Here is a 27,953-nt window from a genome sequence, read left to right as displayed (position 1 = left end):
CAAAATAAAAATTGATTTTGAAACTTTGGGATATTCTTATTTTTTTTAATTATTTCTTAAAAATAATTTTTATTTATAATATTTTATTTTTGATAACTTCTCAGTTCTCAATAATTGTATAATTATTTTATAAAAATAACCCTTATAAAGTAAATAAAATAACTAAGAATAATAAAAATATTTTATTAGAAAATATCTCTTTTTAAAACAAATTTTAAAAATTTGTTTTCATAAAAATAATAATAATAAATATGATTTCAAATCTAGAAAATAGTTTTTTATTTTTATAAATAGAAAATTATCTTTAAAAACACTTACCGAACGTTTATATCTTGAAGCATATAACAAGGAAAAAAATAATTTTTTTAAATTTTAATTTAAAATTTTATTTATTTTATTTTTTTGTTAAATACTTAACAAGTTGGCAAAGTAGCGGGAGTGAATGCCAGGCAGTGTCAGTGTAAAGCTACGCCGGGTGTGCGCAGTCTCTTAGCCTACACAACAAACTGTATATATATATATATTCCCTTTTTCCCTCTCGCGTCCCCCCCTTTGAAAACAGCACACTTTCTCTCTCTTTCTTGTTCGTCGCCATGTCTAACTTCTCAGCTGCCAATCCAAATCCAAACAAATCCATTGAGGTATCATTCTATTATATTCACTCTCTTATTCTTTTTGATCTTAATCGATGCATTTAGTTTTTGTCTTTAACAAAGATTCAAACCTGTTATTTTCATCTGATTATCGAGTATTAATTTTCGTTTGAAGCCTAATTAATCCACATTCTTTTTTGCTCTTCATGCCGTTCGATTCTACCCATTATCGTTTGATTATGTTTAAAATTTATTAATATTTTAATTTTTATTTTCATTTTGAACCCGGTCCTAGTTGAGCCTAATTGTTTGTGGACTCTAGGTTTTGTGATCGAAGATTCACTGATGCTAGTTTCTTTGATTGTTGGGCAAAAAAATTCCATGTTTCATTCATTTTTAGCATTCTCCTTTTTACATTGTTGTTTCTGCGATCCATTTGAGGTGTTTTTTTTTTAGTTGAAGTTCCTTTTATAAAAAATGATTGACATAGAATCTTTATTTATAGGTGGCTCAACCTCCTACCGATTCTGTTTCAAGCCTTAAATTCAGTCCCAAGGCAAATTTCCTGGTGGCTACGTCATGGGATAACCAGGTTTGTCTTTGTATCTTCCTGTTTTTTGTTTTTGGTTTTTTATATTTGCATGTGTCCACATTGGCATATTGAATATTTAAGTTTAATTGATAAGTATGTTACATGGATGCCGTGTGGGTGTCCGATGCAGTTGTGTGTCTCAGTCTCTAATCCTTTAGACCTATGCATTTTAGATTTTTTTGAACTTGGTCAAAAAATATTTCTAGGTTGGGTACTGACCCTAGGATATATGGTAATAAAAGAAAAAAAAAATATCAATTACAAATCAATTGAACTCCCCTTCTTAGCATGGATCTGATACACACAACCGTACCATGTCATGTTAACAAGGTTACAATGGTTGAAGTTGGAGAGTCTTAACAATGTCATAGATGATAAAACATTCTTTGTTTTCTTCTGATCAGAAAGAAATGCTATCAGAAGTATTTAATAATATTACATCGGCTGGACACTAGAACATTCTGAATATCATCCTTGTGAATAATGTTTAAATAGAAATCCCCTATCCAAATTCTAGAAGAATATAATTAAACATCTGTTTTAGCCATTACATAGGCCAACCTATTAGCCTTTGTATAGATATTATTACATTACATTTAGACAAATATCAAAACCAAAAATAATCAATCTGATGTGTGATATATCCTTCATTAACATGCAAAAACATAAAAAGTAGCTTAAGAGTATTCCTAAATGCATTAACCTCAACTTGAGAGTCACCTTCAAAATAAGTTCTTCCTTGATTAATAACAAACAATAGTCTCTCTTGTATAACTGTAGTTTTCTGACTATAACAGAAGTATCACTAATGAATTTGGCGGTTGTGAACTTCATACCTTTATTATTATCCTGTAAAAGCCCCAGTAAAAGTCTCTTCCTTATGTGCTCATTCTTAAGTTCTGCTTGGTTGCTGAGAAAAATATTACAAAATGAAGAAATTAAAAAAATTTCCTATTATTTAATTTTTTATTGTTTTGGACTAAGGAAACAAAAATTATTCACTGAAGAGAGCCTAATGTCATAGGATGCTTCAAATGAGCCTCCTCATGGGTTTATATAGAGCCCAAGAAGCCTATGGAGACTCCTGGAAGCCATCTACATTAAGCCATTGGAGGGAAGAGTGTTGAAGGTTCTAGAGATGCCTAAAGATGTCCACACATCTTTGCACTATGGTGGAAGGCATGAGAGGAGTCCAAGGTTTTCTAGAGAATTCTAAAGATCTCTTGTACATAGGGTTGTACGTAGAATAGTGTAGGGTATTCTAGAATCTTCTTGATTTGTAAGGTATCCTCCAAAGATTCCAGAGAGTTCTATTGGTGCCTATAAATAGGTGAGGACCTCATTTGGCCAAGGCACCACCCAAATCACTTCCTAACCAAGCAAGTGAGTCTTCAAAGCACTTGTAAAGGCTTCCTTGAGTAATGAGAGCTTCTATTCTCTAAAAGTTGCCTACTACGCCTTCTATAACTTCCGAGTCCCGAGTGTCTTAGCCTAGCAAGCTAAGCATTGGGAGTAAGGCTGACTTAGCAAGATCAAGCGTCTTGACTTGTCTAAGTGCCGCACGAGCTTAGTAAACGACTAAGTCCGTGACACTAAGGAGTAATTTTAGAGGCCTTTTTTTGAAACACAATAAGAAAATGCGACATTTTAGGCAATAGTAAATTGGGACTTGTTTGGGAATGTTTTCGAAAACAGTTCTCAAAAATAGTTTTTGAGAATAATTTTCAAATATGGTTTTCTGATATTTTCTAGGATAAAAGTTTGTTTGAGAACTTGAAATGTTCTCAACCTATTTTTAATTTCTTATTGTTTTGGACTTAGGTAACAAACAATATCCATTGAAGAGAGCCTAAGGAGTAGTTTAAAAAATGATTTGGGCTACCTGGTTTTAGAAGCCATTTTTTGAAAACACAATCAGAAAATAGGGCGTTTTAGAGAATAGTAAATTGGGACTTTTTTGGAAATGTTTTCGAAATCAGTTCTCAAAAACAGTTTTTGAGAATAATTTTCAAATATGGTTCTTTGATATTTTCTAGAATAAAATTTTGTTTTGTAACTTGGAATGTTCTCAACTTATTTTTTATATTTCCAAATGTTTTAAAAAAAAATTACTTTTATATGATGAAATAAATATTGTTGTACTTGAATTGTATTAGAATACAATATGTTCATCCTATTTATACACAATTGGGAAGTAGATTCCCCTAAAATCTCTCCCAAATCAGGAATCATATTCACCTACAACCTATCATCCTATAATCTCTTCCATAAATCATATTCTAGTTCTACCAAAGAAAGAAAAGGAAAGAAATAAGTATAAAATTATTTAGAATTTTCCAGCATATGTAATACTTTATTTTTAATCATTTTCCATATGTTTACAATTATTTTTTAAAATAATCTTTAAAAAATAAATGAAAACAATTAAAATATGTTCTTAAAAAACACCTTGTTTTTATAACAATTCTCAAAAGCTTGTTTTGGGAACAATTGACAGTCAAATGTGTTTTCATGTTTTGTCTTCTTCAATGAGAAGATTTTCGGAAGTGATTGATGAATTGGATTTGAGGGATCTTCCCCTTCAGGGGGGTCCATTCACCTGGAGTGGAGGTCTGAACAATCAAGCTATGACCAGGTTAGACCGCTTCTTGGTGTCGGAGGATTGGGAGGATCACTTTAAGGGGGCGGTGCAGTGTACTCTCCCTAGGCCTGTGTCCGACCACTTCCCTATTCTATTGGATGGGGGAGGGGTTAGAAGAGGACCTGTTCCTTTTCGGTTTGAAAATATGTGGCTTAAGGAGGAGGGATTTAAAGATCTGTTGAAGGGGTGGTGGCAGAGTCTAAGCTTTAATGGCTCGTTTAGCTTCATCCTTGTTGAGAAGTTGAAGGCTTTGAAGGCTATTCTAAAGTCGTGGAATAAGGATGTTTTCGGGCAGGTGGGTGTCAATAAGAAAGTGGCCCTGGACAAGGTAAATTTCTGGGATGGTCAGGAGAAGCTTCGCCCCTTATCTTTGGAGGAATTGGAAGCTAGAAAGGTAGCAAAGGGGGACTTCGAAAAATGGGCTCTAATGGAGGAGGTTTCTTGGAGACAAAAATCAAGAGAAGTTTGGCTAAGGGAGGGGGATAGAAACACAGGTTTTTTTTCACAAAATGGCTAACTCCCATAGAAGGAGAAACTGCCTGTCTAAGATTAAAGTTGACGGAGTATGACTAACAGAGGAGCAGGAGATAAAGAGGGGTGTGGTTAGAGCTTTCAAGGACCAGTTGACTGACCCGGGGGGCTGGCACCCTTCTATGGAAGGTCTGGACTTTAATAGAATTGGTGATGAGGATGCAGCTAGACTGGAGGAGGTGTTTTCAGAGGAAGAGGTCCTCAAGGCTCTTTCAGACCTGAACGGGGACAAGGCTCCGGGTCCAGACGGCTTTCCCATTAGGTTTTGGCAATTTTGCTGGGATGTTGTCAAAGAAGAGATTATGGGTTTTCTGTTAGAGTTTCATGAGCGCGGCAGATTCGTTAGGAGCCTAAATTTGACCTTCCTGGTCCTAATCCCAAAAAAACCTGGAGCCGAGGACCTTAGAGACTTCAGACCGATCAGTTTGGTGGGCGGATTGTATAAACTGTTGGCAAAAGTGTTAGCCAACAGACTTAAGAAGGTAGTGGGCAAAGTGGTGTCTTCAGCTCAAAACGCTTTTGTTGAAGGAAGGCAGATTCTTGATGCTGCCCTTATTGCCAATGAGGCAATAGATTCTCTGTTGAAACGAAACGAGAGTGGGTTGTTATGTAAATTGGATTTAGAGAAGGCATACGATCACATAAACTGGAATTTTTTGCTGTTTGTATCGCAAAGCATGGGATTTGGGGAGAAGTGGATTGGGTGGATATCCTGGTGCATCTCTACAGCAACGTTTTCAGTATTGATCAATGGCACCCCGGAAGGCTACTTCAACAGTTCAAGGGGGCTGCGTCAGGGGGACCCCCTATCTCCTTACCTATTTGTGATAGGAATGGAGGTCCTTAGCAGGCTGATCCATAGAGCAGTGGAGGGAGGGTTCCTATCAGGCTGTAAGGTTGATGGAAGGGGTGGGAATGGGGCTTTAGTCTCTCATTTGCTGTTTGCCGACGACACATTAGTGTTTTGTGAAGCTTCTGAAGATCAGATGGTCCACTTAAGCTGGTTGCTGATGTGGTTTGAAGCCATATCAGGTTTGAGAATCAACTTGGACAAAAGCGAAATTTTACCGGTTGGTAGAGTGGAGAATTTGGAAAATTTGGCTCTTGAGGCTGGCTGTAAAGTGGGTAGGCTGCCTTCTTCTTATTTGGGGATCCCTTTGGGGGTGAACCACAAGTCTGTGGCTGTTTGGGATGGGGTGGAAGAGAGATTTCGGAAATGGCTGGCCTTGTGGAAGAGGCAATTTATTTCCAAAGGAGGGAGAATTACTCTAATTCGGAGTACATTGTCAAGTATGCCTATATACTTGATGTCTTTACTCCGAATGCCAAGAGTGGTGAGTCTAAGGTTGGAGAAAATTCAAAGGGATTTCTTGTGGGGAGGGGGTGCTTTAGAGAGGAAGCCTCACTTAGTTAATTGGGATACCGTTTGCATGGATAAAAGGAAGGGGGGTTTGGGAGTTAGACGCCTTTCCATCCTTAATAGGGCCCTTCTTTGCAAGTGGAATTGGCGGTTTGCGATTGAAAGGGAGAACTTTTGGAGGCATGTCATTAGTAGGAAGTTCGGGGAGGAAGAAGGGGTTGGAGTTCTAGAGAAGTTAGGGAGAGTTATGGAGTAGGATTTTGGAAGGAAATAAGGAAGGAAGGTGCCCTTATGCAAAATAAAGTCGCTTTTTTAGTGGGGAATGGTAGAAGGGTAAAATTTTGGAAAGATATATGGTGGGGGAACTTCCCCTTATGCAATTCTTTTCCCTCCTTGTATGTTTTTGCTTCCTCTAAGGAGGCTTGGGTAGAGGAGTTTTGGGACACTTCGGGAGTGGAAGGGGCTTGGAGTCCTAGATTTTCTAGGCCTTTCAATGATTGGGAGGTGGAGGAGGTGGAGAGGCTTCTTTTGACAATCCGAGGTGCAAGGCTTAGTCCTCTTATGGAAGATAGAATGATGTGGAAAGTGACTTTGAATGGGAGTTTTTCAGTTAAATCTCTCTATAATGATCTATCTTCAAGAAGAGCTGGTCTTTTCCCTCATGGTTTGATATGGAACCCTAGTGTGCCTTCCAAAGTGAGTTTCTTTGCTTGGGAGGCTTCTTGGGGTAAGGTGCTTACTATGGATCAGCTTAAAAAGAGGGGATGGGCTGTTGCTAACAGATGTTTTATGTGCTGTGAGGAAGAGGAGTCAATTGATCATATTCTTATACATTGCTCCAAGGCAAGAGCTTTATGGGATTTATTGTTTGCCCTTTTTGGAGTGTGTTGGGTCCTCCCTTATTCGGCTAGAGAGACCCTTATTGAATGGAGGGGCTTTATGTTGGGCAAGAAGCATAGAAAGGTGTGGAAGGCAGCCCCGTTGTGCCTCTTTTGGGCGGTTCGGATGGAAAGAAACAGGATTGCTTTCGATAATGAGGACTTTTCGGTTCATAGGTTGAAAAATTCTTTTGTTTGTAATCTTTGGGTGTGGACAAAATCAATTGTAAATGAAGGTCCTCTCACTTTACCTAGTTTTCTTGATTGGCTAGGCGCTAGATGAGGGTTGGGTTTGTTTTTTCTCTTCTCTTGGGTGTGCCTTAAGGGTCCTTTTGTATACTCCCTGTATGCTTTGGGCTTTCCTTTTGGTGCCCTTTTCTAATATATTTCTGCTTTTGCCTATCAAAAAAAAAAAAAACAAAAAAATTGAACTTAAAAACAATTCCTAAAACATAGCCTCGTGCTTTGTTTTCTATAGGCTATCGACAAAGGTAAGATGGAGATAACATGCAAAAAACAATATATTAATATTGTGTGTTCTTAGTTTCAGAAGCCTATCCTGGAAATTTTTCTCAGGGAACATAATTAAATAAGCCCTAAGACCAAAGATTTTATTGAATCTTTTGTTTTCTTTATGTTTTCTTTTCCAGCCTCTAAATTAGTGTTCCTTAAATGTGTGTGTTGTGAAATTCACTTTGTTTCATCTGCTCTTGATTATTGCATTTATTTATTTATTTTTCATAATTTTTGGTTTGTTATCTGTGCTGTTTTTAAGTTGAACTTGTATAATCAATTGCATCTTGTATAAATAATTTCACAGGTACGATGTTGGGAGATAACAAGGGATGGAGCTACAACAGGCAGTGTACCCAAGGCATCAATATCTCATGATCAACCAGTAAAAAACCAAAGTTGAAGTCCATATTTTTACACACTCAGTTTTCTGTTGTTGAATCTAAAACTGTAAAATCTCATTTTTTACAGGTTTTGTGCTCGGCTTGGAAGGATGATGGAACAATTGTCTTTTCTGGAGGCTGTGACAAGCAAGTGAAGATGTGGCCTTTGCTGTCTGGTGGTCAACCAGTTACTGTGGCCATGCATGATGCTCCTATAAAAGAGGTTGCTTGGGTTCCAGAGATGAACCTCTTGGTCACAGGAAGCTGGGACAAGACCATTAAGTAAATATTTAGTTCTCTCTTTCCGTAGTTCCATGAGAAATCTAGATTTATTACAGCTGTTTAGTTGGTTCTCTGGTTGGAAATTCTAGTATCAATGTTTTTGATCAATCTTCATTTGGAGTGGAAGCTGCCTCACCTGACATATTCTTATGAGGCTAAAATTATTGGTAAACAAAGTGTGGAGGTGTGGCAGCTTTACCCTGGATTTTCTGTTTTGATATGTAAAGTCACTAGGTGATGGCTTTATCTTCAAGCACATATTGCTGGAATTTTTGAGGCATCATTTTTTTTTTAAATGAAAATGCTATGCCTTACACAATTTTTTCGTGTGTTTGCCTATGATATGGATTGATTGTTTTTTTTTTTTTTTTTTTATCTTGTTTTTTTCTTCTTTGAAAATGTTAAGACACCGATAAAATTATGAAGTGAAGGCAAGTCAGATTCACAGCAGCTGCTCCTATTTTTGGTTTGCAGAACTTCGGCAAGTTTCTGGGTCTCTCTCATGTGGGAAAAGAATGAGTTTTGCATTTCTGCTTTAGGCACAAGAAGTGAAAGAAAATATTTGGTGTCTATGTCTATATTGCTATTGGAGTTTATGCTGGTTTTGCTTATGCTGTAGTTAAATTTTTTCACTCATTATGTGGAGCAGTTTTCTGGTATTTACATGCTGGAACTTCCCAGAATAAGTGCTTCCATGGTATTAAGTTCCTAGGGGCCAAGAAACATAGAAAGTTTCTTTGCCCTCTTTCTCTTGTTTCAAAGTCATAAAGAATTTTGCTATGAACCTGGGAAGAAGACCTTAAACAACTGCTGTATTTTCCAGCAGAGTACTCCCTTTAAGCAAAAATATTGGCATATGTGATTTTTATAGCTTATTTCTAAATTAGATCCTTTTCATCTTATTTTTATCTTAACATTTGAGCGTTTGTTATTTATAGCATATTCCCATGGCTAATATATGTTAAGTATTTGCCTTCTACTAACGATTTTCTCAAGTCTATTATTTGTATGACCCATTCTTCTTATAAATCTGTTTTCTAAGATTCGTCTAATTCTTGATAAGTATTTCTAATAATATTGCTACTTATTTTCAGGTATTGGGACACAAGGCAGTCAAATCCAGTGCATACTCAACAACTCCCTGATCGCTGTTATGCTTTTACCGTGAGACATCCTCTGATGGTTGTTGGCACTGCTGATAGAAATTTGATAGTTTTTAACTTGCAGAACCCTCAGGTCATGTTTTTTCATCTTATGCATTGATTGACTGATATTTGCTATCATACTTTCTTACTGTGGCTGGCAATATATGCTTCAGATTTGCAAGATGACATATATACAACTACTAGAGCTTTTTGTTTGAATGCTTATGCCATCTTGGACTATATTATATCAATATTTGAATGTAGGATTTTCCTTGGTATATGTTTCAGCTGACAATGCTCTCTCTCTCTCTCTCTACTTTTTTCCTTACTTTTTTTAATTTTTTTTTTTTTGGACTGGCAGCCAATATTGGTATCTCATTGTTGATAACCTCTCAAGTTTTAATTAGTTGCTGCCTGGAAATGTCTCAAATACTAGATTGCATGATGTGCAAGCAGCCAGATATGGGCGCAATGAATTATAATTATAGTTCAATGTCCTTAAGATTTATATTATTTTTTAAAATTAAATATAAGACAGCATGTCTAACTCAGCAGAAAATATTTTCCCTTGGTTGGCAGCTCCAGCCTCTGCCAGAAAATTAGTGCACTTTAGATTGCTACTAAAATCCATGAAATCTGTAAAATACTTTGTCTTGGGTGTCATCAACTGCTTCCAAAAAGTTGGTGCTTTGAATCAATCTGTTTCTAGTAGCTTTTGTTAAAGGGTGTTGGTCATGTGGAGGGTGATATGTCCTGGTTCAAGGAGAGAGGGTAGTTGAGTGAGGGATGTGGGGTTTAGAGAAAGGCAATAGCCCTCTGAAATGAATGGAGAATTCAGGGAGTGACTTTTAAAATGATGTTTCACTTTCTGTCTGAAAGAGATTCCATTTCTTTTAAATGGTGAACCCTTGGGCACCTTTTATAGGATGCTTATTATAAGGCTCGCCTAGGCTAAAAATGTTAGGAATGACTAAGATACCACTATGTGTACATGGACTTATAAGATGATATCATGTGTAAATGGTGGACCCTTTTGGTGTAAAATGCATCGATAATGTGTGTCCAGTCCCCCTCCTTAATTTGACCAGAAGAAGTTCATTATTGTTTTGGTCAACTTTGCCTTGCTGATCTCTAATTCTAACCTCCAAACCAAGACCTTCTTGTCTTCCCATATAAGTTGTAGTGGGATAGGCTAAGCCTACTGGTGAGATGCAATTGCTTATTGTCAGGCTCCCCAAGTTTCACTCTTGACTTGGATAGGCATGAAGCATTTGTGATGTAGTGCTTTTAGGCACTTTTAAGAAAATAAGATACTTTTGGCACAATAATAACATGCTTAAACAAATCTTCCTCTAGGGGTAGTATGGAGTTATCAATTGGAGGTATTATCTTAATAAGATGAAAAGAGGCCAGTTAAAGGAGTATGAAGATCTCCATTGGGATTGTAGCTGCAACAGGACAATTGCAGGTGCCTCCTTGTAGTAACTTGTAGGAGGAGTTAAAAATGTCCCATTAGAGTGGTGGTAGGCATTGCAACTAGTAAGTTCTTGTTAGGACAGGCAAAGCAGGAGGCATGAATATTGTTAGCAGGCAACACTACATAGGAGGGAGACCACTAATAGATGAAATCATCCACATATCACTAATCTTGTTCCAGTATGAGGCATATATTTGTAGATCTACATGTCAATGGAAACTTAGTTATAAATTACATGGAAATTAGTCTCACAGGTGCTGCCTCTTCCTTCAAGACAATTGCATGTTTAAACCCCCGATTAGGTGGCAACTTATTCGGCATGTCAAACATGGAATGAAATTGTTGTAAGACACCTTGTACTACCTCTGGAATTGAAACAAACTTATATCTCTAATGATAAATCTATGTTAATGAACTCGATTAGAACCCCTTGCTCCCTTCCCTTCGCTGTTCGCATCAAAGCTTTCAGAGTAACTTGGGTTTGCACAACCTTGGGTCTCCTTGCAAAGTCACAGTTGATTCACCCACCTTGAACCACATTGTCAAAGTTTTGCAATTGAACTTAATTATTCCCAGAGTTTCCAACCACTACATCCCCAAAATGAAATCGGAACCACCTAAATCGAGAGGCATAAAATCCTCCACAATTTTAACTCCTTGCAACAACAATTGGACTCCTCGACACACGCCCTCTCCTTTAACTGGCACTCCGGTTCTGAGCAACACTTCATAACCTTCTGTTTCATCCAACTGTATCTCAAGTTGTTTCACCAATGCCTGAGAGATAAAATTATGGGTTGCTCCGGGATCAATAAATACCATTACCTCCTTCCTACAAACCTTCCCTTTCAGTTTTATTGTCTTTGGCGAAGTAAGCCCACCCACCAAATTCATTGACAGTTCCACTAGTTCCTGGTCTAGCCCATGGACTTCCTGATCTTTCTCATTACTTTCCAGTAGTTCTTCCTCTCCTTGATATACCATGACTTGGAGTTCTTTTGGTTGACAACGATGCCCCGATGAGAATTTCTCATCACGGCGATAATAGAGACCCTTCTCGCGTTTCATTTGAAGTTCGGCATCCAAAAGCTTCCTAAATGGCACCTCCGACTTTGTTCCACTCGTTTTCTCCAACAAAGTCGTCTTGCGATGGTTATCTGTCTATGGTGTCTTCCTTGCTCCCCCAACAGAGATAGTTGTAAATTTATTTCCTCCAGAGTTAGGGTATCTGTATTGTTTTAGGGTCTGGATTTTTTTTTTTCTAGTTTTTGGCCATTAACATAATGTGGCCCAAACCTGTAGGCCTATGTGCCTCCAACTTGGCCCAAATGTCAGGGCGAAGCCCATTAATGAATTGGTCTTTCAAGAGACATTTTGGAATGTCGTCCATGGTGGAAGTAACCCGTTCGAAGCCCTGCGATACTCACAAATAGTACCCTCTTGCCAGAGAGAAAAAAACCTCTCGGACATCTCCTCTTCGTCTCTTGGACCAAAGCGCTCCAACAACAACCCCTTGAAGTCCTCCCAACTCCGAAAAGGTCGACGTGTATCCTCCCATTGATGCCACGCGAAGGCTTCGCCCTCCATAGACGCTGCTGCAACCAGTAATTTCTTGGCGTCGCTCATCCGATTCAGCGAGAAGAATCACTCTGTACGATAGAGCCATTCTTCGGGGTTTCCGCCATAAAAAAATCGGCATATCCACACGCCTGGTACGAATTTCTCCTTTATTTCCATTGTCATGCACTTCCCTAGCCTTATTTCCCTTTGCTGCCAATGGCGGCTTTGACGAACCCACTTTGAAACCATCATTTGAATTCTTTGGTTTTCGTCTCTCATTCGGTGACAATCGCTCCGAATTCTCTTATATTTCCACAACCATCGCATCCAATTGCTCCGTTATCGTGGTCATGCTCTTTTCCAAGAACGGAATCTTTGTCACTCTCTCCTTAACTATGTTGATATCCTCTTGAATAGAGTGCATCCGTTCTTCCATTAGATTGATACATTCATCTCTTTTTTTTTCTAGCCATCCTAGAATTATAGGCTCTGATACCATAATGTTAGGATTCTCACCACACACTCGCGACAAAATTCTATTAGGAATGGAAGAAAGAGCCAACAATCAAGAAAATTGCATTGATGAAGAAAAACTACAAAGATTGGGTAGTAGACATTCGAGAGGTCTGCAAGCTCTCCCCACAACCCTACTTAGCAACTTTTTCCTCTTCCCCTTTCTTTTTCTTTCCTTTTTATTCCCCACCTCCTAACTCAACCCCAAAGATCCCAATGAAGTCTAACTGAATCCAGCTCAGCACAATTAACAAAAAGCAACAAAATTACACTAAGGCTGTTCAATGATTATTTTTTTTGGCTCGTCTAACATATGCGAAATGCACTGGAGGTCTATCAAATTCTTTGAGAAGTTTCTCCAATTATTTCATATGCAAGCATTGTTTGCTTTTGTTCACTATTTATTTCATTCATTCCAAAGAAAAAAGGTATTAACTGATAAAATGGTTGCTTTGATCATTTATTTATGTGGACAACCTTGATGTGCAGAATATATATATACATATACATATATATATAATACTTATATGGTTATATCATGTTTTTGTTTTGTATCTTCAATAAATTGATGATTTTATTTATTTTTTTTCCTTTGATTTTTTTTTTTGACTCGATATGTTTACACGTGTTTTGTTGTTTGCATCATGTTGATGTACCTTTTGATTGCTCTTGTAGCATAAATTAAATTGTGCAATGGCTTTTCAAAAGGTTGAAATCCAGGATATCATTCCAGTAGAGTATCATGGGAGTTGTAAAATGTAGTTGTTACTTATGATTGGATTCTGGAAAGTAATACTTTTTCTATTGCTCAACTGAATGCTTGATAAAAGAGTAGAGGTGGATTGTCTCTGTGACAATGATTCGCTAGTTATGTCTGATTATTGTTCAATTATGAGTGGATTGAGTCAAGGATCTGGTTCTTTCTACCATCATTTGCACACCATTTACTAGTTCTTTATATTCTACTTCAATTCTAATAATTATTTAAATACCAACAGACCGAGTTTAAGAGAATCACTTCACCCCTGAAGTATCAGACAAGATGTGTTGCAGCATTTCCTGATCAGCAAGGTTTCTTAGTAAGTCTTTGTTTTTATTTAGTTTTTTTGTCTCTCTAATTTCTACTTCATTTTTCTGAAGAATTCTTGATTTCTTCTTTCTTCATCTTGTTTGGTTTTCATTGTAAGTCTAAGTATGCTATTTTTACATGAATTTTCTAGCCATTCATAAATAAGAAAACGGAAAACCAAGTACTCATTGCATGCTATATCAAAGTTTTTAAATGTGAAAGCCATAGTTTCAAAAGGCACACCTAAGGTGCAAAAGTCTTCCACGCTTAGGCATAAGATGTAACACAAGGCATGAGTCTGAATGAAGGGAAATGCGACCAGAGATGCATATCAATTTTATAAAATATGATTCAAAATCTAATTTAATTAATAAAAAATTTAAGATTAAAAACATTTAAAAGAAGCATTCAATAAAAAAGTAATGAAATTATATAAATTTCAATATACAATAGTAAATTTCAAGAATAGAAGTGTTTATAAAGGAAGAGTAAAGTCGACAAGGTGCGCCTTTTCAATAAGGTGCATGTCTTGGTAAGCGAGGCACTATAACCAAGGAGTGGTTGTACCTTAAGGCTAAGTGTGCCTTTTAAAGCTATGGGGAAAGTGTAAGGTGAGGCATTTTTTGTTCCTTAGAGGTGATGCGTAAACCTCGAAGTGTTGAGGTGTAAGCCTTTTGAGACCTTAATTTTTATAATTAATAAATATGTAAAAATATAATAAAATATATAAAAAAATAAGAATAATAACTAAAAAACTTAATAAAAAAGTTAATTTAAGATTGAAAAAACATTCTAATAGTTCCTCACTTGAACCAAAAATCCTAATAAGTCAAAAAGAACCATCATAAATCAAATACCTATAACTAAAATGTGTCAACTTAAATCCTCATTTCTAATATCATCATCATCCTCACCAATGTATAGTAGGAAAGATTGCACTATCAAATCCTCCCATTTCATTTAATTTTTAATCTTCATCAATTAGTGCCAAGTTCACCTCCTTTTCCTTGCCTTGGCTTCCACTTTGACTTAGCATGAAGTACAAAGTAGGTGTAAAAATTACAACTCATGGTCAAATTTAATAAAGTTTATAACTTTAAATTTTTTAACACTTGCTAGCAAAGTCATCATGTTTTCTTTTGATGCTTGAAGAAACAATGTCGATTGATGGTTTTGGTTCTTGAATCTCTTCTCCTTTAGACGATACAATTCTAATGACATCAACATTAAATAACTCATCATCTTTAAGCCAAATAAATATCAAGTGGGAGGAGGGAATTACTTTCTTTACAATCCATTTATCATCCAGATCAATCTCCTCCACCAATATCAAATCAATATTTTGTCTCCTTTGTAGACTTCGCTCTCTCAATCTAGTGTTGTACCTCACATACACTAGATCACTTAACCTCTTATGTTCAAGTCTTTTTTTTTTTTTTTTTTTTTTTTTTTTGTATAAATCTACCAATGATAAAAAAAAAAAATGTATAGGTTAAGACTGAAATATTCAAATATTAAAATGTGAAATCCAAGTTAGCTAACATTAAAATTGAAGTGTATATATATATGCTAAAATTAAGAGGCATCAGTGCTTTAATTTCTCTCACATCCTGAAGCACTATAAGTGAGGTTAAGGACTCGAATAACAAACTTTTGCGACTTGGGTGTTGAAGCCCCAAAATGAATTCACCAACTTGTTGGTGTGACACTTTGAATCTGGAGGCAAAGGTGGTGCATGGTCATTTCACATGTTGAGCTCGAGAATCTAACATGTAAATAACCCTAAACTGACAAACTAAAATTTAATTAGTTAAGCAAACTACTTTAAACTAATTCAAGCTGAACAATAATCAGAGTATAAATATTAAACCATAAGACATTAAATTTTCAATCAAAACTAATTGAAATTAGCAGTCAGTTTTTAACAATAATTATCTTGACACTTTAAATGATAATTCTAGAAATTCTAAGTCTTAAATCATCATTTCTAAAAGTTGATCCTAATAGAAATACCCTTTTAAAGAAATCACCTAATAAATAAGCTGTCACATTTTTTTTTTCTTCAGAAAACTTGTCATTGGTAAATGACATAAATTTACTTTCATTTCAATTCATAAATAAAAATAATATCATGTACCATGCATAATCAATTCATATTCAGAACTTACTCAAATAAAGATTATATTTTGTTCCACTTCTGCTGGTCTCAATTGTTCCTCTTACTGTTATACATAACTATTTTTAATCAATGGTATATTAAAGGCCAATAACTCCCTTACTGGCTAAGGTTACAGTGCATCACTACCCTTACTAAGGATACTGAAGATCAGTTAGAAAAAAGCCCACTTGGTATCATAGTCTTGGTAACCAACTTAGAAAAATCTAAATGTATGAAACTAGCTAAGTACAAATATTAAGATAGTACTAATCTAAATGTATAACACCAAAATATAACCAACCTAGGAAAAAGCGAAGTCTCTCTCTCTCTCTCTCTCTTGGTGTGCAAATATAACCAACTTAGAAAAAAGTCGAGTGTATGATACTAGCAAAGTACAAATCTTAAGATAGTGCTAAGTTGTTTATATTGTGGCGTACAACTTTTTCATTTCCTCCCAACCTTTCAAATTAATTCTCCTTTTTGTCATTAATTTACATAGCTATAAATCTGTTATGTTTATTGGTTCATCATCCTAGTTCTCATCAATTATGTTATTTGACTTTATTAGTGTGTTTCCCCACTCTCTATACTCTCTAACCATGTCATAAGATATGTAAAAGAATTGTGATAGGCCCTTGAGGCTAGGCTCAAGTGGCAAGGGGTTGGGGTGGTGATTTGGGGGTTCCAGGTTTGTGACCCACTAGGGATAGAAAACGTTGTTATCTATTAGAAAAAGAAATAGGATTGATTCCACAATCTTTATTTTTTAAAAATTTCCATGGATGAATGTGTTTGGATGGAAGTGAATAAATTTATTAGGAGTTTTCAATCTGATGGTTTATTCTTTCCAGGTTGGTTCAATTGAGGGAAGAGTTGGCGTACACCATCTGGATGATGCACAACAAAGTAAAAACTTTACTTTTAAATGTCATCGAGAGGGAAATGAGATATACTCAGTTAACTCATTAAACTTTCATCCAGTAAGATTCTGTTTCCTTCAAATTTCCTTTTTGTCATTCACTGTTTTTGTTTGAAGGTAGGCTCTCATTGTTTATGACAATCTTAAAATAGTTTGTCTCTACATTGGCCAGAGCAAGGCTTTGGATTTTACTAATAACAAGTTGGTTGGTTCAGTTGGATGTTTCCTTCTCTTTCTTTGGTAAAAAATGGGTAATATCTTTTCTATAGTTTGTTGCATATGTTGTAGATTTTTTTCAACCATATCAACAGATGATATAAAGAGTTTTATGCTCATTCTCAATCAATTATCTCTTATTGTCATGACCCAAATTGCCTCGAACTGTTGAGGTTCTCTCTCTCTCTCTCTCTCTCTCTCTCTCTCTCTCTCTCTCTCTCTCTCTCTCTCTCTCTCTCGCTCGCTCGCTCTCTCTCTCGCTCTCTCTCTCTCTCCCCCTCTCTCTCTCTCTCTCTAAATTTAATTTAAAATTTTAATTATTATTAATTTTTAAAATTTTGCTGCTTGAACAGTTTTTGTCCATATACTTTGTTGAATTGTGGCTTTAAGTTATTTCTCATCACAATTGCCTTATGGTGCTTTAAGACAGATGCTTTTGGCAAATGAGCTGAACTTGAATGCACAAGCGTTTGATTAAATAGTTGTGTAACATTTTGAATGACATTAATTTGTGCCAAATTAAGTAATATTTCACACTGCAGCTAATTAGGTTGTTCCTTCATCATTTCCATAATCTTTTTGTTGATTCATTTGGTGCCATTCTTTTGGGTTGACTCTACAGTTGCAAAATTAGAAATATCTGCATGAAATATGAGGATGGTTTAAGTGCTCAATATTCTGAGAAATATAGCCATCGACTAGAACAAAAATTAGATCATGGTTTTACTTGTGTTCCTGCCATGAATCAATATTATAACAGCACTATGGCTAATTGAAACCAATTATGATCCAAATTTCTTCTTAAATTCAATTTATACTAAGGCAAGTAAATCGCAACATACAGAGTAATAAGCAGAAAATAAAGCAAGACTCAAAACACAAGGGTTTTACATGGAAACCAAAAACATATGACTCAAAACACAAGAAATCCAAAATACATGTATTCACATTCAATCAAGGTCCATGGTAATTGTTCTTCGTGAATCCTACTCTCCATGATCACAAGTCATTTGCTTTCTTTCCTTGAACCGGAGTTTTACCAGAAAAATATGCTTCTCACAATTAAGAGCCAAATACTAATAAGAGACATGGTTTGAATGGTATCTGTCTTTTAAAAACTTAATTCAAAATAAGCTCATGCAAAAGTACAATTTTGATGAAAGTAGCTCTAAAAATCTTTCTCAATTTGTGAGGGAGAATTGGAATGTGAAACAATGCCTTTGGGTTTGTTTATATTGAAAAGTTTTTCTCTGTTGTGCAATAATATCTTTCAAAAGAAATTCAAGCAAATTAGAAAATGTTTCCAAAGAGGTTTGAAACACTTCAGGATTTTTCTAAAAAGTTAGTTCTTTGTAAAAGTAGTTTTATCAAGATAGGATGCTTTACGAAATAAGTTAAGAGGGCTAGAAGTTTTTCAGGATATTATTTCTGCAAAAGTGCACACTAACCAAAGATACATTCAGAATCTGTCCCCCTCTCCATGTCCCCCTTTCTCTCTGTCAAGAGGGTCCTTCATCATTTAAGGGCCATGTTGGTTGAAGAGGAAATCTATTCTCTAATGGATTGCGCTGAATAATTGGATCAGTTTGGCTTCTGCAAAAACTTTCTTAAGCCCGATGTAAACAGCTTTTATATTTTTTCAAATATGAAAACAGAGTCTCTGAAGTCCCTACCATTCCTAAAGATGAGATCAAAGTTGTCATTGCTAAAGGAAATTTAGTCAAGGGTGTTGTCAGTTGTTATCTCATTGATATGTCATGCATGGTGCATGAACCTAGTCGATCAGGAATGAGTGTGATCACTTATATTCCTATTGGATTATGGAAAGCGGAAATAGTGGAATTATGCTTTAATTTTTGTACATGGTATGTCTTTCCAGCAGATAAAAGTATTCTGAGAAGTTTTTAGGTTGTGTAAACTAACTAATTGTATCATTGGTTTCAAAGTGGGATGTTGAAAAAGTCTCCTCTGATGTCTTGGCTACTTTATTTGATGTGGCCTCACATTGGCAATGGCTATATGTTCTTGTGAATGACTGGGTAGATTCAACTTGCAGTGGCTCAAACCTATTAAAAAAAATGGGAAAATAAGAGAAATTCACTAGATTATGCAAGAGAAGTCACACACATATATTTCTCCATGTTAAGAATTTTGCTGCTGATCATTCAAAGAATCCCGCAAGGTTAAGATGATAAAGCAAATCAGATCCCATGCTCTGGTGGAAGTTTGGGTTTTTGGCTATGATGCATTTCCAACATTGACCAGGTTTATTCATAACTACACATTAGGGAACCAGAGATAGGCTATGCTTTAGCTTCTGCCTCCAAAGAAGAGCAGCTTTTCTTCATATCGTGATACTTGCTGTGGGCAGTTCATTTGTGTTGGTTTGAGATATGGATACATCAATCTACATGCGTTGACAAACCCCCACATAATAAGCTTGTGAACAGCAACAAACTGGCACTCAGTGGAAGTTACCCTTGCTCTTTACTCCATGAATGTGCCCAGGAATTATTTGGCCTTAGTGGTTCTTATGCTGCTAACCACATTAACTGTACATCTTTTAGGGTCTTGCACTTTAAAACTTCATCTAAAACTGTTGTTTTTATGTCCTTGTCTCTCTGTTAACAAATTGATTTTTTTCTTTGCATATCTTTTGATCTACATTGACAAGCATTCTTGAAGTACACTATTTCCTGAAACATGTGTGCTCATTGGTTTCTCTCCTACTCAAGGGATACAAATGCTATCTTCCAGCTACAAAAAGAAAGTTTGTGTTTGTAGATGTCATTTTTTTCAAATTAGTGCATATTGTGTGTGTGTGTGTGTATGTCTTTATAGTGAAAGATTTGGAAGGAGTTTAGTAGTGGTTTTCCCTTTGCTTTGCCTGGTTATTTATTCTCTTGATGATATGCTTTTTGGAAATAAATACAGAGACTGCCAGTTATAAACCTAATAAAGAGAATTATCATCCCTTATTGGAACATTAGGTGTCTTACTATTTGGTATTTCTTGGTTTCCAATTTTCTTGTTGCTTGCAAGTTGCAACCCAATTCTCAGCTGTGTCCATTTGAGAGGATTTTAAGAGAGGTTCTGTTACAAACTGGAAAGAGATAATCAGATGTCTGAAAAAAATGGTACATGGGCGTTTGTTGATTTAGCTCTTGGAAACAGACCTGTTAGTTGCAGGTGGGTCATGGTGGCCAATAGGTTACTGAAACCAAGTTATTTCTAATCAGAGAAATGTCAGTAGCAAAAATCAATCCTATTCAGGTTCTTCTGTCTATTGGAACCACTTATGATTTACATCTTGTATTAGTTTGATGTTAAGAATGTCTATTGCATTTTGAGTAGAACAAATTTATGTGAACATGCTTTTTGACCTTGGGCTTTGTTCACCTAAAAGGAAATTTTGCCTAAAAAATAAAGTATTGTATGACAAAATAGTCTCCAAGAGCTCGTTTGAGAGATGCTCAGTGTAGGTACAAGAAAAGCCAAGCAAAATATATTCTGTTCATCAAATACTCTTGGGAAATACTGCTGTATTTAGTGTTTATTTGGATGCGATAGTCATTACTGGTAATGACTAGGATGAGATGAAGGAATTATATCAACTAGTTACAGAGTTTTAATCTAAGATTTTGGAAACTCGAGCTATCCTAATGGCATTGAAGTTGCAAGGTCAAGTAAGGGCATTTTCCATAAGTTAAAGTATACCTTAGATTTGTTGCATGAGATAGGCATGCTAATATGTAAACCACGTGAAACTCCAGTGGATCAGAATTATTTTTTAGGTGAAAAAACTAGAACTCTCTAGTTGACTTTAGAAGTTATTGGAGACTTTTGGGAAGACTAATCTATCTTGCCTATTTCCTACTATGGTATCTATTATATGTTGTTATCTTAGGGAGATTAATTTGAAGGTTGTTGATTGGAATTAAGAAGGCTTTTCTTTTAATTTTATTTATTTTTTATTTTGGGACTATCGTTATTTGAGGATAGTGGCTGCTGATGTAGACCGGGCAGGAGCTATTTCTGATGGAAGTTCTACTTCTGGATAATGCCCTCTTATAGGAGGTAATCTGACATGATTAACTCTAGTCTATGATGAGCATCTGCTTCTTCTTGACTATCAAATTTCCTTTTAGTTGTTCTGTGCCTCCATTCTTTTGCAGGTTTTCTTTGGTTGGTACCTAACAAACTCTGTACCCTGTTGGTTACTACCTTTGAGAGCTTTGGTCGGGGGAGGGGTTGGAGTGTTTAGTGGTGTGCTCTTCTTGTTTCAATTTTGGTCATCCAGTTGGAAAGAGGTATCAGGATTTTGGAGATTAAAGGGTCTACAGATGATACATCATATATTCATGCGTTTTGGCATCATTTAGGTTTTGTGATGAAAGACTTGCATTGTCTCACTGTTGAGCTTCATTTCTTTGGATTGGATGGCCTGCCTTGCTTGGGTAAGAAAGGAAGAAATGAAGTTTGTTTGATAGTTGTTCCTGTTAGTGGCTTTTTAGCCAAACTTAACTAGTTCTGCTAGGCCTGGTTCAGTTGAGTATTTCTATGGGTTGGAAGGCCTGCTTGCTTGGGTAAGAAAAAAGGAGATGAAGTTATTGGTATGTATTATTCCTGTTGGTTGCTTTGAGGAAAACTTTGATGGTTATGCCAGGCCTGCCTCAGTGGAGTATTGAGGATGCTGTCAGAGATCAGAAGGAATAATTGATGTGTGTTTCCTCCAAATTTGTTGGGCATGGATGGGCTATTGAAGTTTCCGTTTTGGCAGTGGGTGTATGGGTATTGTATACCTTGAGTCGCTCTTTTGGCGCCTCTTTTTAATTTATATTCTCCTTTGTCTATGAAAAAAAAAAAAAAAGGATGACTATTGAAGTTGACCTCTCAGACCTTTTGGAAATTTTGATTTGGCTTCTAATTTGGGCGTCAGGAACCTCATTTGGAAAGACACTGATATTAGTTATCTCCTGACTTTCTTCAGGAAGTGGGATCCTGGAACTTATTTGTTGGTTGAGGAGGATTCAGTCTCTTTTGGGTGATATCTTCCAACGAGGCGGCTCCATCATCCAATCAGGTGGCTTGCAGTTTGGCCAAGATCAATGCTATTGGTTCTTTTGTTTAATTTGGTTTTGGCCAAGATCAATGCCATTGGTTCTTTTGTTTAATTTGGTTTAGTGTTTGTTGTGTTTTGTTCTCTAGTTTCAGGGTTTTTATTAGCCTAATTTGCTGGGTTGTTGGGCCTTTTTATTTTCACTTCCTCTAAAGGATATCTCAATTTTTTTTTTGGATTTATTCTCTTTATTCATACAATTTTTTGAACACCTATAATAGATAAAAAAGGGAAACAGCAGTCTTTGGTGGCTAAATCATGCTGCAAGGTGAATTATGGAGCAAAGATTCACTGGCCTTACGAAACTTTTTGGCTGATGGTCTTGCTGGTTGAACTGGGGTTCAACATCAAAGATCCCATGAGATTGTAATGTTGGTTTGTCACAGAAAATCACCACCAATACAGCACATAATCTGATCCAACATCATAGCACAAGATGCATTTGAGATTGACAGGCATTTTTATAAAGGAGAAATCAAACTGGACTTATCTATACTCTTTTAAGAATCGGGCTTGAGAGGTACACATGCCTCAACTTGAGGAAGGGTGTTAAGTAGAAGGGAAAGGCTTTACTGTGGAACCCAATTTTGTGATAAAGCTCCTGATTTTACTAGGGAATCCTTTAAGTGGATTTTGGAGTGCATTGGATTTGTGATCAATTCCAATTCATAGAAAATATACAGAAACCAAATTCTGAATTTTGCATTGGGGCCTACACTTCCCATTTCAAGGTCTTAAATATATAAGATATGGCTTAAATGTAATGGTGCCATTCAGCCCAAATTATTCTGTGTTCAATATTATTATAAAATGGGAGTGTAGCCGTCTTAATCCTTAGGAATGGAATTCAATTTCTTACAGAAATCAGACAAAGCTCTAGTAATAGAGTACAGAAATGTTTGATGCTTATTTTACTTGAGGCTCATTTTTATTTGATTACTCCTGGTCTTTCTACTCTCAGGAAATTTGTGTAATTTTTGAATAATTATACTGGGTTTACTTTGGATCTAACATATGTCTAAACTTCCTGGGTTATGGTGAAAGTCAATTACTTTAAGAGTTTTATGATTATTGTATAACTGTCTGTGAATTAACATGTTGTATTCTCACATTTTCGAATTTGATTTCTAAGGGTAAATTTGTAAGTGACAATTGGCAAGGTCTATACTGTGATTCTAAAACACTCGTTTGTATCTTTACATTGAGCTCAGTTGCTCAAGACCTTATTTAACTGCCCTTGTTTCAGGTGCATCATACATTTGCAACTGCAGGGTCTGATGGTGCTTTTAATTTTTGGGACAAGGATAGTAAACAGAGACTTAAGGTGCCTCCCAAATACTTTCAGTTTTTGAATATTTTTCCCGTTCTGTTATTTCTGTGTTTTAGTTGTCACTTCATACATGAACTATCGTTCCTGGTTTCATCATATATTAGTTTGGGTTTTCTCTTTTTGTTTTAGAGGATGTGTTTTCTCATAATTGTCATATGTCTATGTTTTGTTCAAACTTCTCACAAATATAGGATACATTTTTTCAATTTGTTTGTTACATTTGAGAGCATGAGAATCTTTGGAGTATTTGTAGGAATCCATTTTATTTTACTAGTCATTCAAAAGCTAAATACTCCTAAAAGAATGGGCTATTACCAAACAAAGTGAGAATTCATCCTTAGGGTTAGTGGAAATGACAAATACGATATGGTATGTGACATTTCTTGAAAGACTCTAATCGTCTATGGACCTATACACTCTTTCTTTTTGGTTGCAAACAAATATAGGAAAAAACGTTGATCATTAGCTTTTCATTATTTCAGACCTGAAAAAGTAGTACATTCAAGTCAACTGAACCCATTGCTTCTATTTGGTTTTGTTGTGGTAGGTTCTACACTATTTAGAAAATCAGAACATAAAGTTATGTTTGGTTCCCGGAAAATTTGAGTGAAAATACAAGGAAAAGAAAATAAAGAGAAAAAATAGAAGGAAAAAAATGTGAAGGAAAATAAAAAATAGATTTAAAGTTCAATTATTTTTATATGCTAATTCAAATTCATTTTACTTATTTTAACTCTTTGATAGAAAGATTAAATAATTTTAAAATATATAAGTTTCTAACTAGCATTAATTATGTTTTATTTATATATATATATATATTTTCATAATACAACCAAACACGAGAAAATCATTTTCTTTAACTTTTTTTTTTTTTTTCTTTTCTTAGTACTTTCCAAGAGCCAAACATAACCTAAAAGTATAAGAGGCAGGCTTTTGTGTATTTCTCTCCCTCAGTTTTCTCAGCAAACAAACCAGAGTCATGTAAAAGTCACCTTAAAAAGGTTGGAAAGTTGTTGTGAACTCACAGCAAAGATGAAATATGGTGTTAGTAAATGGAACATCATAGTTATGTGAGCATGTATCCAAATCCTAATCAGTTGATCTTACCAACAATCTTCCAGTAGATGTTGTTGAATTTTGATTGATGAATTATTCTATTGAGATTATGATCATATTAAGGTCTGATATTATTCCCTTCCTTAATTAAGATCTTTATCAAATTTATATAAACCATCTAAGTTCATTCTATCAAGTTCATATTGATCAAAGATCTTTTTTCATTTTTCTTATTTTCCAACTTCATACTGAGCTTTAGGCCTATGTGTCCTTCAACCTTCCGTTGACTGACAACATGCTGCTCTCAGACATCTGCATTGCTTATTTTATTTATCTTGTTAATTTTTATCTTTGCATTTCTGTTTTTGGTTGTCACCTGCATGGCACCTACATTGTTTTCTCCATTAATCTCACTATTTTATGTCTGGATTTATTTCTGTTTTGGCTGTTGTCAATCACAGTGATGTTGACAGCCACAGGTTCCAAAATGTTGGAAGTGATTTTTCTTTGTTCTCTCTTTTCATTTTCTTTGCCTGATTAAGGATCCATTTGGATGGAAACTACCAGGGAAAAGTGGAAAAATAAGAAGGAATCTTAAAATCTCTTGATTGATTTGTCATGGACAATACCAAGAAAAATAAATTTAATGAGAATTATTAAAAAAATTATACATTTTTAAATTCTTTATTTTCTAGATAAAATAGGAATGACATTCAACTAGCATTAGGAAAAAATTGTTGAATGTAAATATATTTTTTTATTTTCCTTTATTTTGTTTCCTTCCATTTTTCTTCTTGCTTGGTGCTGGATCCATCATTGATTTGTTTTTCCCCTTGTGCCCATAGGGGAAAAAAATAGCATCTCCAAAGATGATGATCAAGTTAGCAAATCCATGCTTTATCTTCTCTTTGCTGTTTGAAAGAAATAGAGAAGCTCTTATTTCTAGTGCTTTCTTAGGGAAAGATCAAAAGAAAATGTGAGTTGAGCTGTTTGGTTGTTCCTGTTGGAGAAAAAATGAGAGACCGGAGAGACAGAAATGAAAGGACGTAAAATGATATAATTTGGTGTTTGAAAGGAAGGAATAATTTGGGAGTTTGTGGGCCCACCAAAACTCCCCCAAATAGGGAACATAAAAAGGACCATAACTATGGGCCTACTGGCAGTGGATGAGGATAGGATTAGTCCATTCCTCCCTTTTCATACGCATAAGATGCCAATTGACTAGAGGCCTAGCCATGCCTGATAAACTGATTTATCAAAATAATCTAATCTTCTATTAAACCAGTCCTTAACAATCCCAAACTGAAGAGGTCCTAAAAGGGGGTTGCAATGGCAGACCAAATAGGTGATTGGCAATCTTCTCACTCTGCAAACAAGCAATGAAACCAAAGAATTCATATGGACCAGATTTTCTATTAGGCTGAGCTTGCTTTTCATTGTTTTTGGTTCTTTAGCTGTTCTTTACGTGAGGCTTTCCTAACCTATATTAAAATGCTGTATATGTGTTTGTCCTTTTGTGTTATATTGATTTGACATATTACAGTGGTGTTTCTAGGTAATGTATATTCAAGTTATTTAACTTTGGTTTTCAGGCGATGTCAAGGTGCAGCCAACCTATACCTTGCAGTGCTTTCAACAATGATGGCTCAATATTTGTGTATTCAGTATGTCTCACTTTTCATGCTTTTCAATTGGTGATGATTGATTTCCTTACATCTTTCTTTCTCTCTCTCTCTGTCTCCCTCCCTCCCTCACACACGAATGCACACATGTGAACCATGGCTAAAGTCATCGTATTGGTAAGGAGCAAAATTATTGCATGCTAGGCAGTTCCAAGCATAGTTCTCTCTCTCTCTCTCTCTCTCTCTCACACACACACACACACACACATGCGTGTGAGCATGTACCTTGGGTGAAGTCATCTAAATTTGGATTGTTAAGTGGAGCACACTATTGCATGGTAGGTAGTTTCAAACATAGTGAAATGTATTGTGTAGAGGAAAATGTTTCTACTTTCATCCTATTAAGCTACTCATGTAGCTTCCTTTTTTTTTTTTTCTTTGGAATATCTTAACCGCATGATACATTGCATGGGTGCTGCAGCGATGCATACCTCTATTGCTCATATATACCTTACACCAGTTTCCCTTACCAACCAGCTGACAGAACATACAAGATAAGATTTCTCCTGGATCACCAGCTCATGAGTTATATTTGTCTGCATTATAGGGACTTGGTCTAGAGAATTAAGACAGCTTTAAGGAAATCGTCTGAACTCATTTATGGATTGTTTTTAAAGCATCGATTTTGGTCCTGCTGTACTAAACTTCCTAGTCTTTTATATATCAGTTTTTGTTTATATTCATGTAGCACTTGGTATTTTCCTCTGTTCTTTAGGGACAATTATTTTGAATTTTTAACTATAATATATCCATCTTCTGACAGTCTGTAATTCTACCATTATTATCATTTATCATTTTTAGCTCTCTTCTCTCTGTGCATGTTCAGTGACTTAACTGTATTTGGTTCTGGAGTTGTTTGCCTGCCAAAGAGAAATAAATTGACAAATATTTAGCAGAGTGTAAATGGGTGCGTGTATGTGAGTCATTAGAGGCTAAATGGGTGGCAGGACCATAGTATTTTATCTCCCCACCACTTATTTCTATAGCATGAAAACCATATTCTTGTCACTCTTCCATTGAATAGAAAAAATGAAATGCCAAAATAACTTCCACATTTATGCCATTTATTCAATGGATATTTCTCAGATAAATTTTGATCATGTGGTTTCCTCACTCACTGGGGATACTCAAATCACATTCTGCTACTAAGATTAGGATTTTATGTATAGGTTTCTACATTCAAAGGCTATATAATATTTGCACATCTTGGCTTGAGAAGTATAGTACTACTTTTATAGCTTAAAGTTCAATTAGCTTGAGAGAACATGTTAACATGTATGTTTCTCTTCTTTGGTGCTGAAATTCTCTCTGCTTCTAGGTGTGCTATGACTGGAGTAAGGGTGCAGAAAACCATAACCCATCAACAGCGAAGAACCATATTTTTCTACACCTGCCACAGGTTTATATTGTTGCAAATCTTGTTTTCATTAACATTTTTGGTAAATCTAAGAAGGCAATAACCATATTTCTACGATTGCAGGAGTCTGAGGTTAAAGGCAAGCCACGTGTTGGAACAAGTAGAAAGTGAAGCTCCTCACAGACAGTCTTGAAAAGCCTGGAGATAATATGGATCATGTGTTCTTTCTGTGAATCTGTGAACGCGAATGGCATTTTGTTTCCTTTTCTCCACTTGTACGAATGACTAAATTTGAGTTCTAGCAGTGTTGAAGTTGAGTTTAGACTGAGTGAGGCGGCCCTTGATTTTGTACTCCCTTTACAGTTACATTTTGTCTGTTTTTCTATTTTTTGTTTCATGTAGAACTTGGTGAGCATATACCAATTTGTTGGTGTTGCTTTGTGATCTTGAACCTCATTTATCCATGCATGGTGATATTTTGTTGACAGAAGTAGATGGTTTTAAGAATAAGAGGAGCCATGTATATCTTGGCTGTGAATGAAGTGCATTTTGCGCAATTGGATTAAACCAAGAACATTT

General features: G+C 35.7%; 1 protein-coding gene across 1 annotated transcript; it reads left to right on the top strand.

Annotated features, from left to right (window-relative positions):
- The first annotated feature begins 465 nt into the window (after positions 1–465).
- On the top strand, positions 466–27,912 carry LOC100250787 (protein RAE1). The gene is made up of 11 exons (XM_002274279.4): positions 466–641; positions 1,099–1,185; positions 7,416–7,493; positions 7,580–7,773; positions 8,868–9,009; positions 13,467–13,547; positions 16,547–16,675; positions 23,196–23,273; positions 25,928–25,999; positions 27,336–27,416; positions 27,498–27,912. Exons 1-11 carry the CDS (start codon positions 594–596, stop codon positions 27,543–27,545), a joined length of 1,038 nt encoding a protein of 345 aa, XP_002274315.1. The 5' UTR covers positions 466–593; the 3' UTR covers positions 27,546–27,912.
- Positions 27,913–27,953: the final 41 nt, after the last annotated feature.

The sequence above is a fragment of the Vitis vinifera genome, chromosome 9 (assembly GCF_030704535.1).
Source record: "Vitis vinifera cultivar Pinot Noir 40024 chromosome 9, ASM3070453v1".
Taxonomy (NCBI): domain Eukaryota; kingdom Viridiplantae; phylum Streptophyta; class Magnoliopsida; order Vitales; family Vitaceae; genus Vitis; species Vitis vinifera.
Note: the sequence above shows the minus strand (reverse complement) of the source record. Positions and strands in the feature narration are given on the sequence as shown.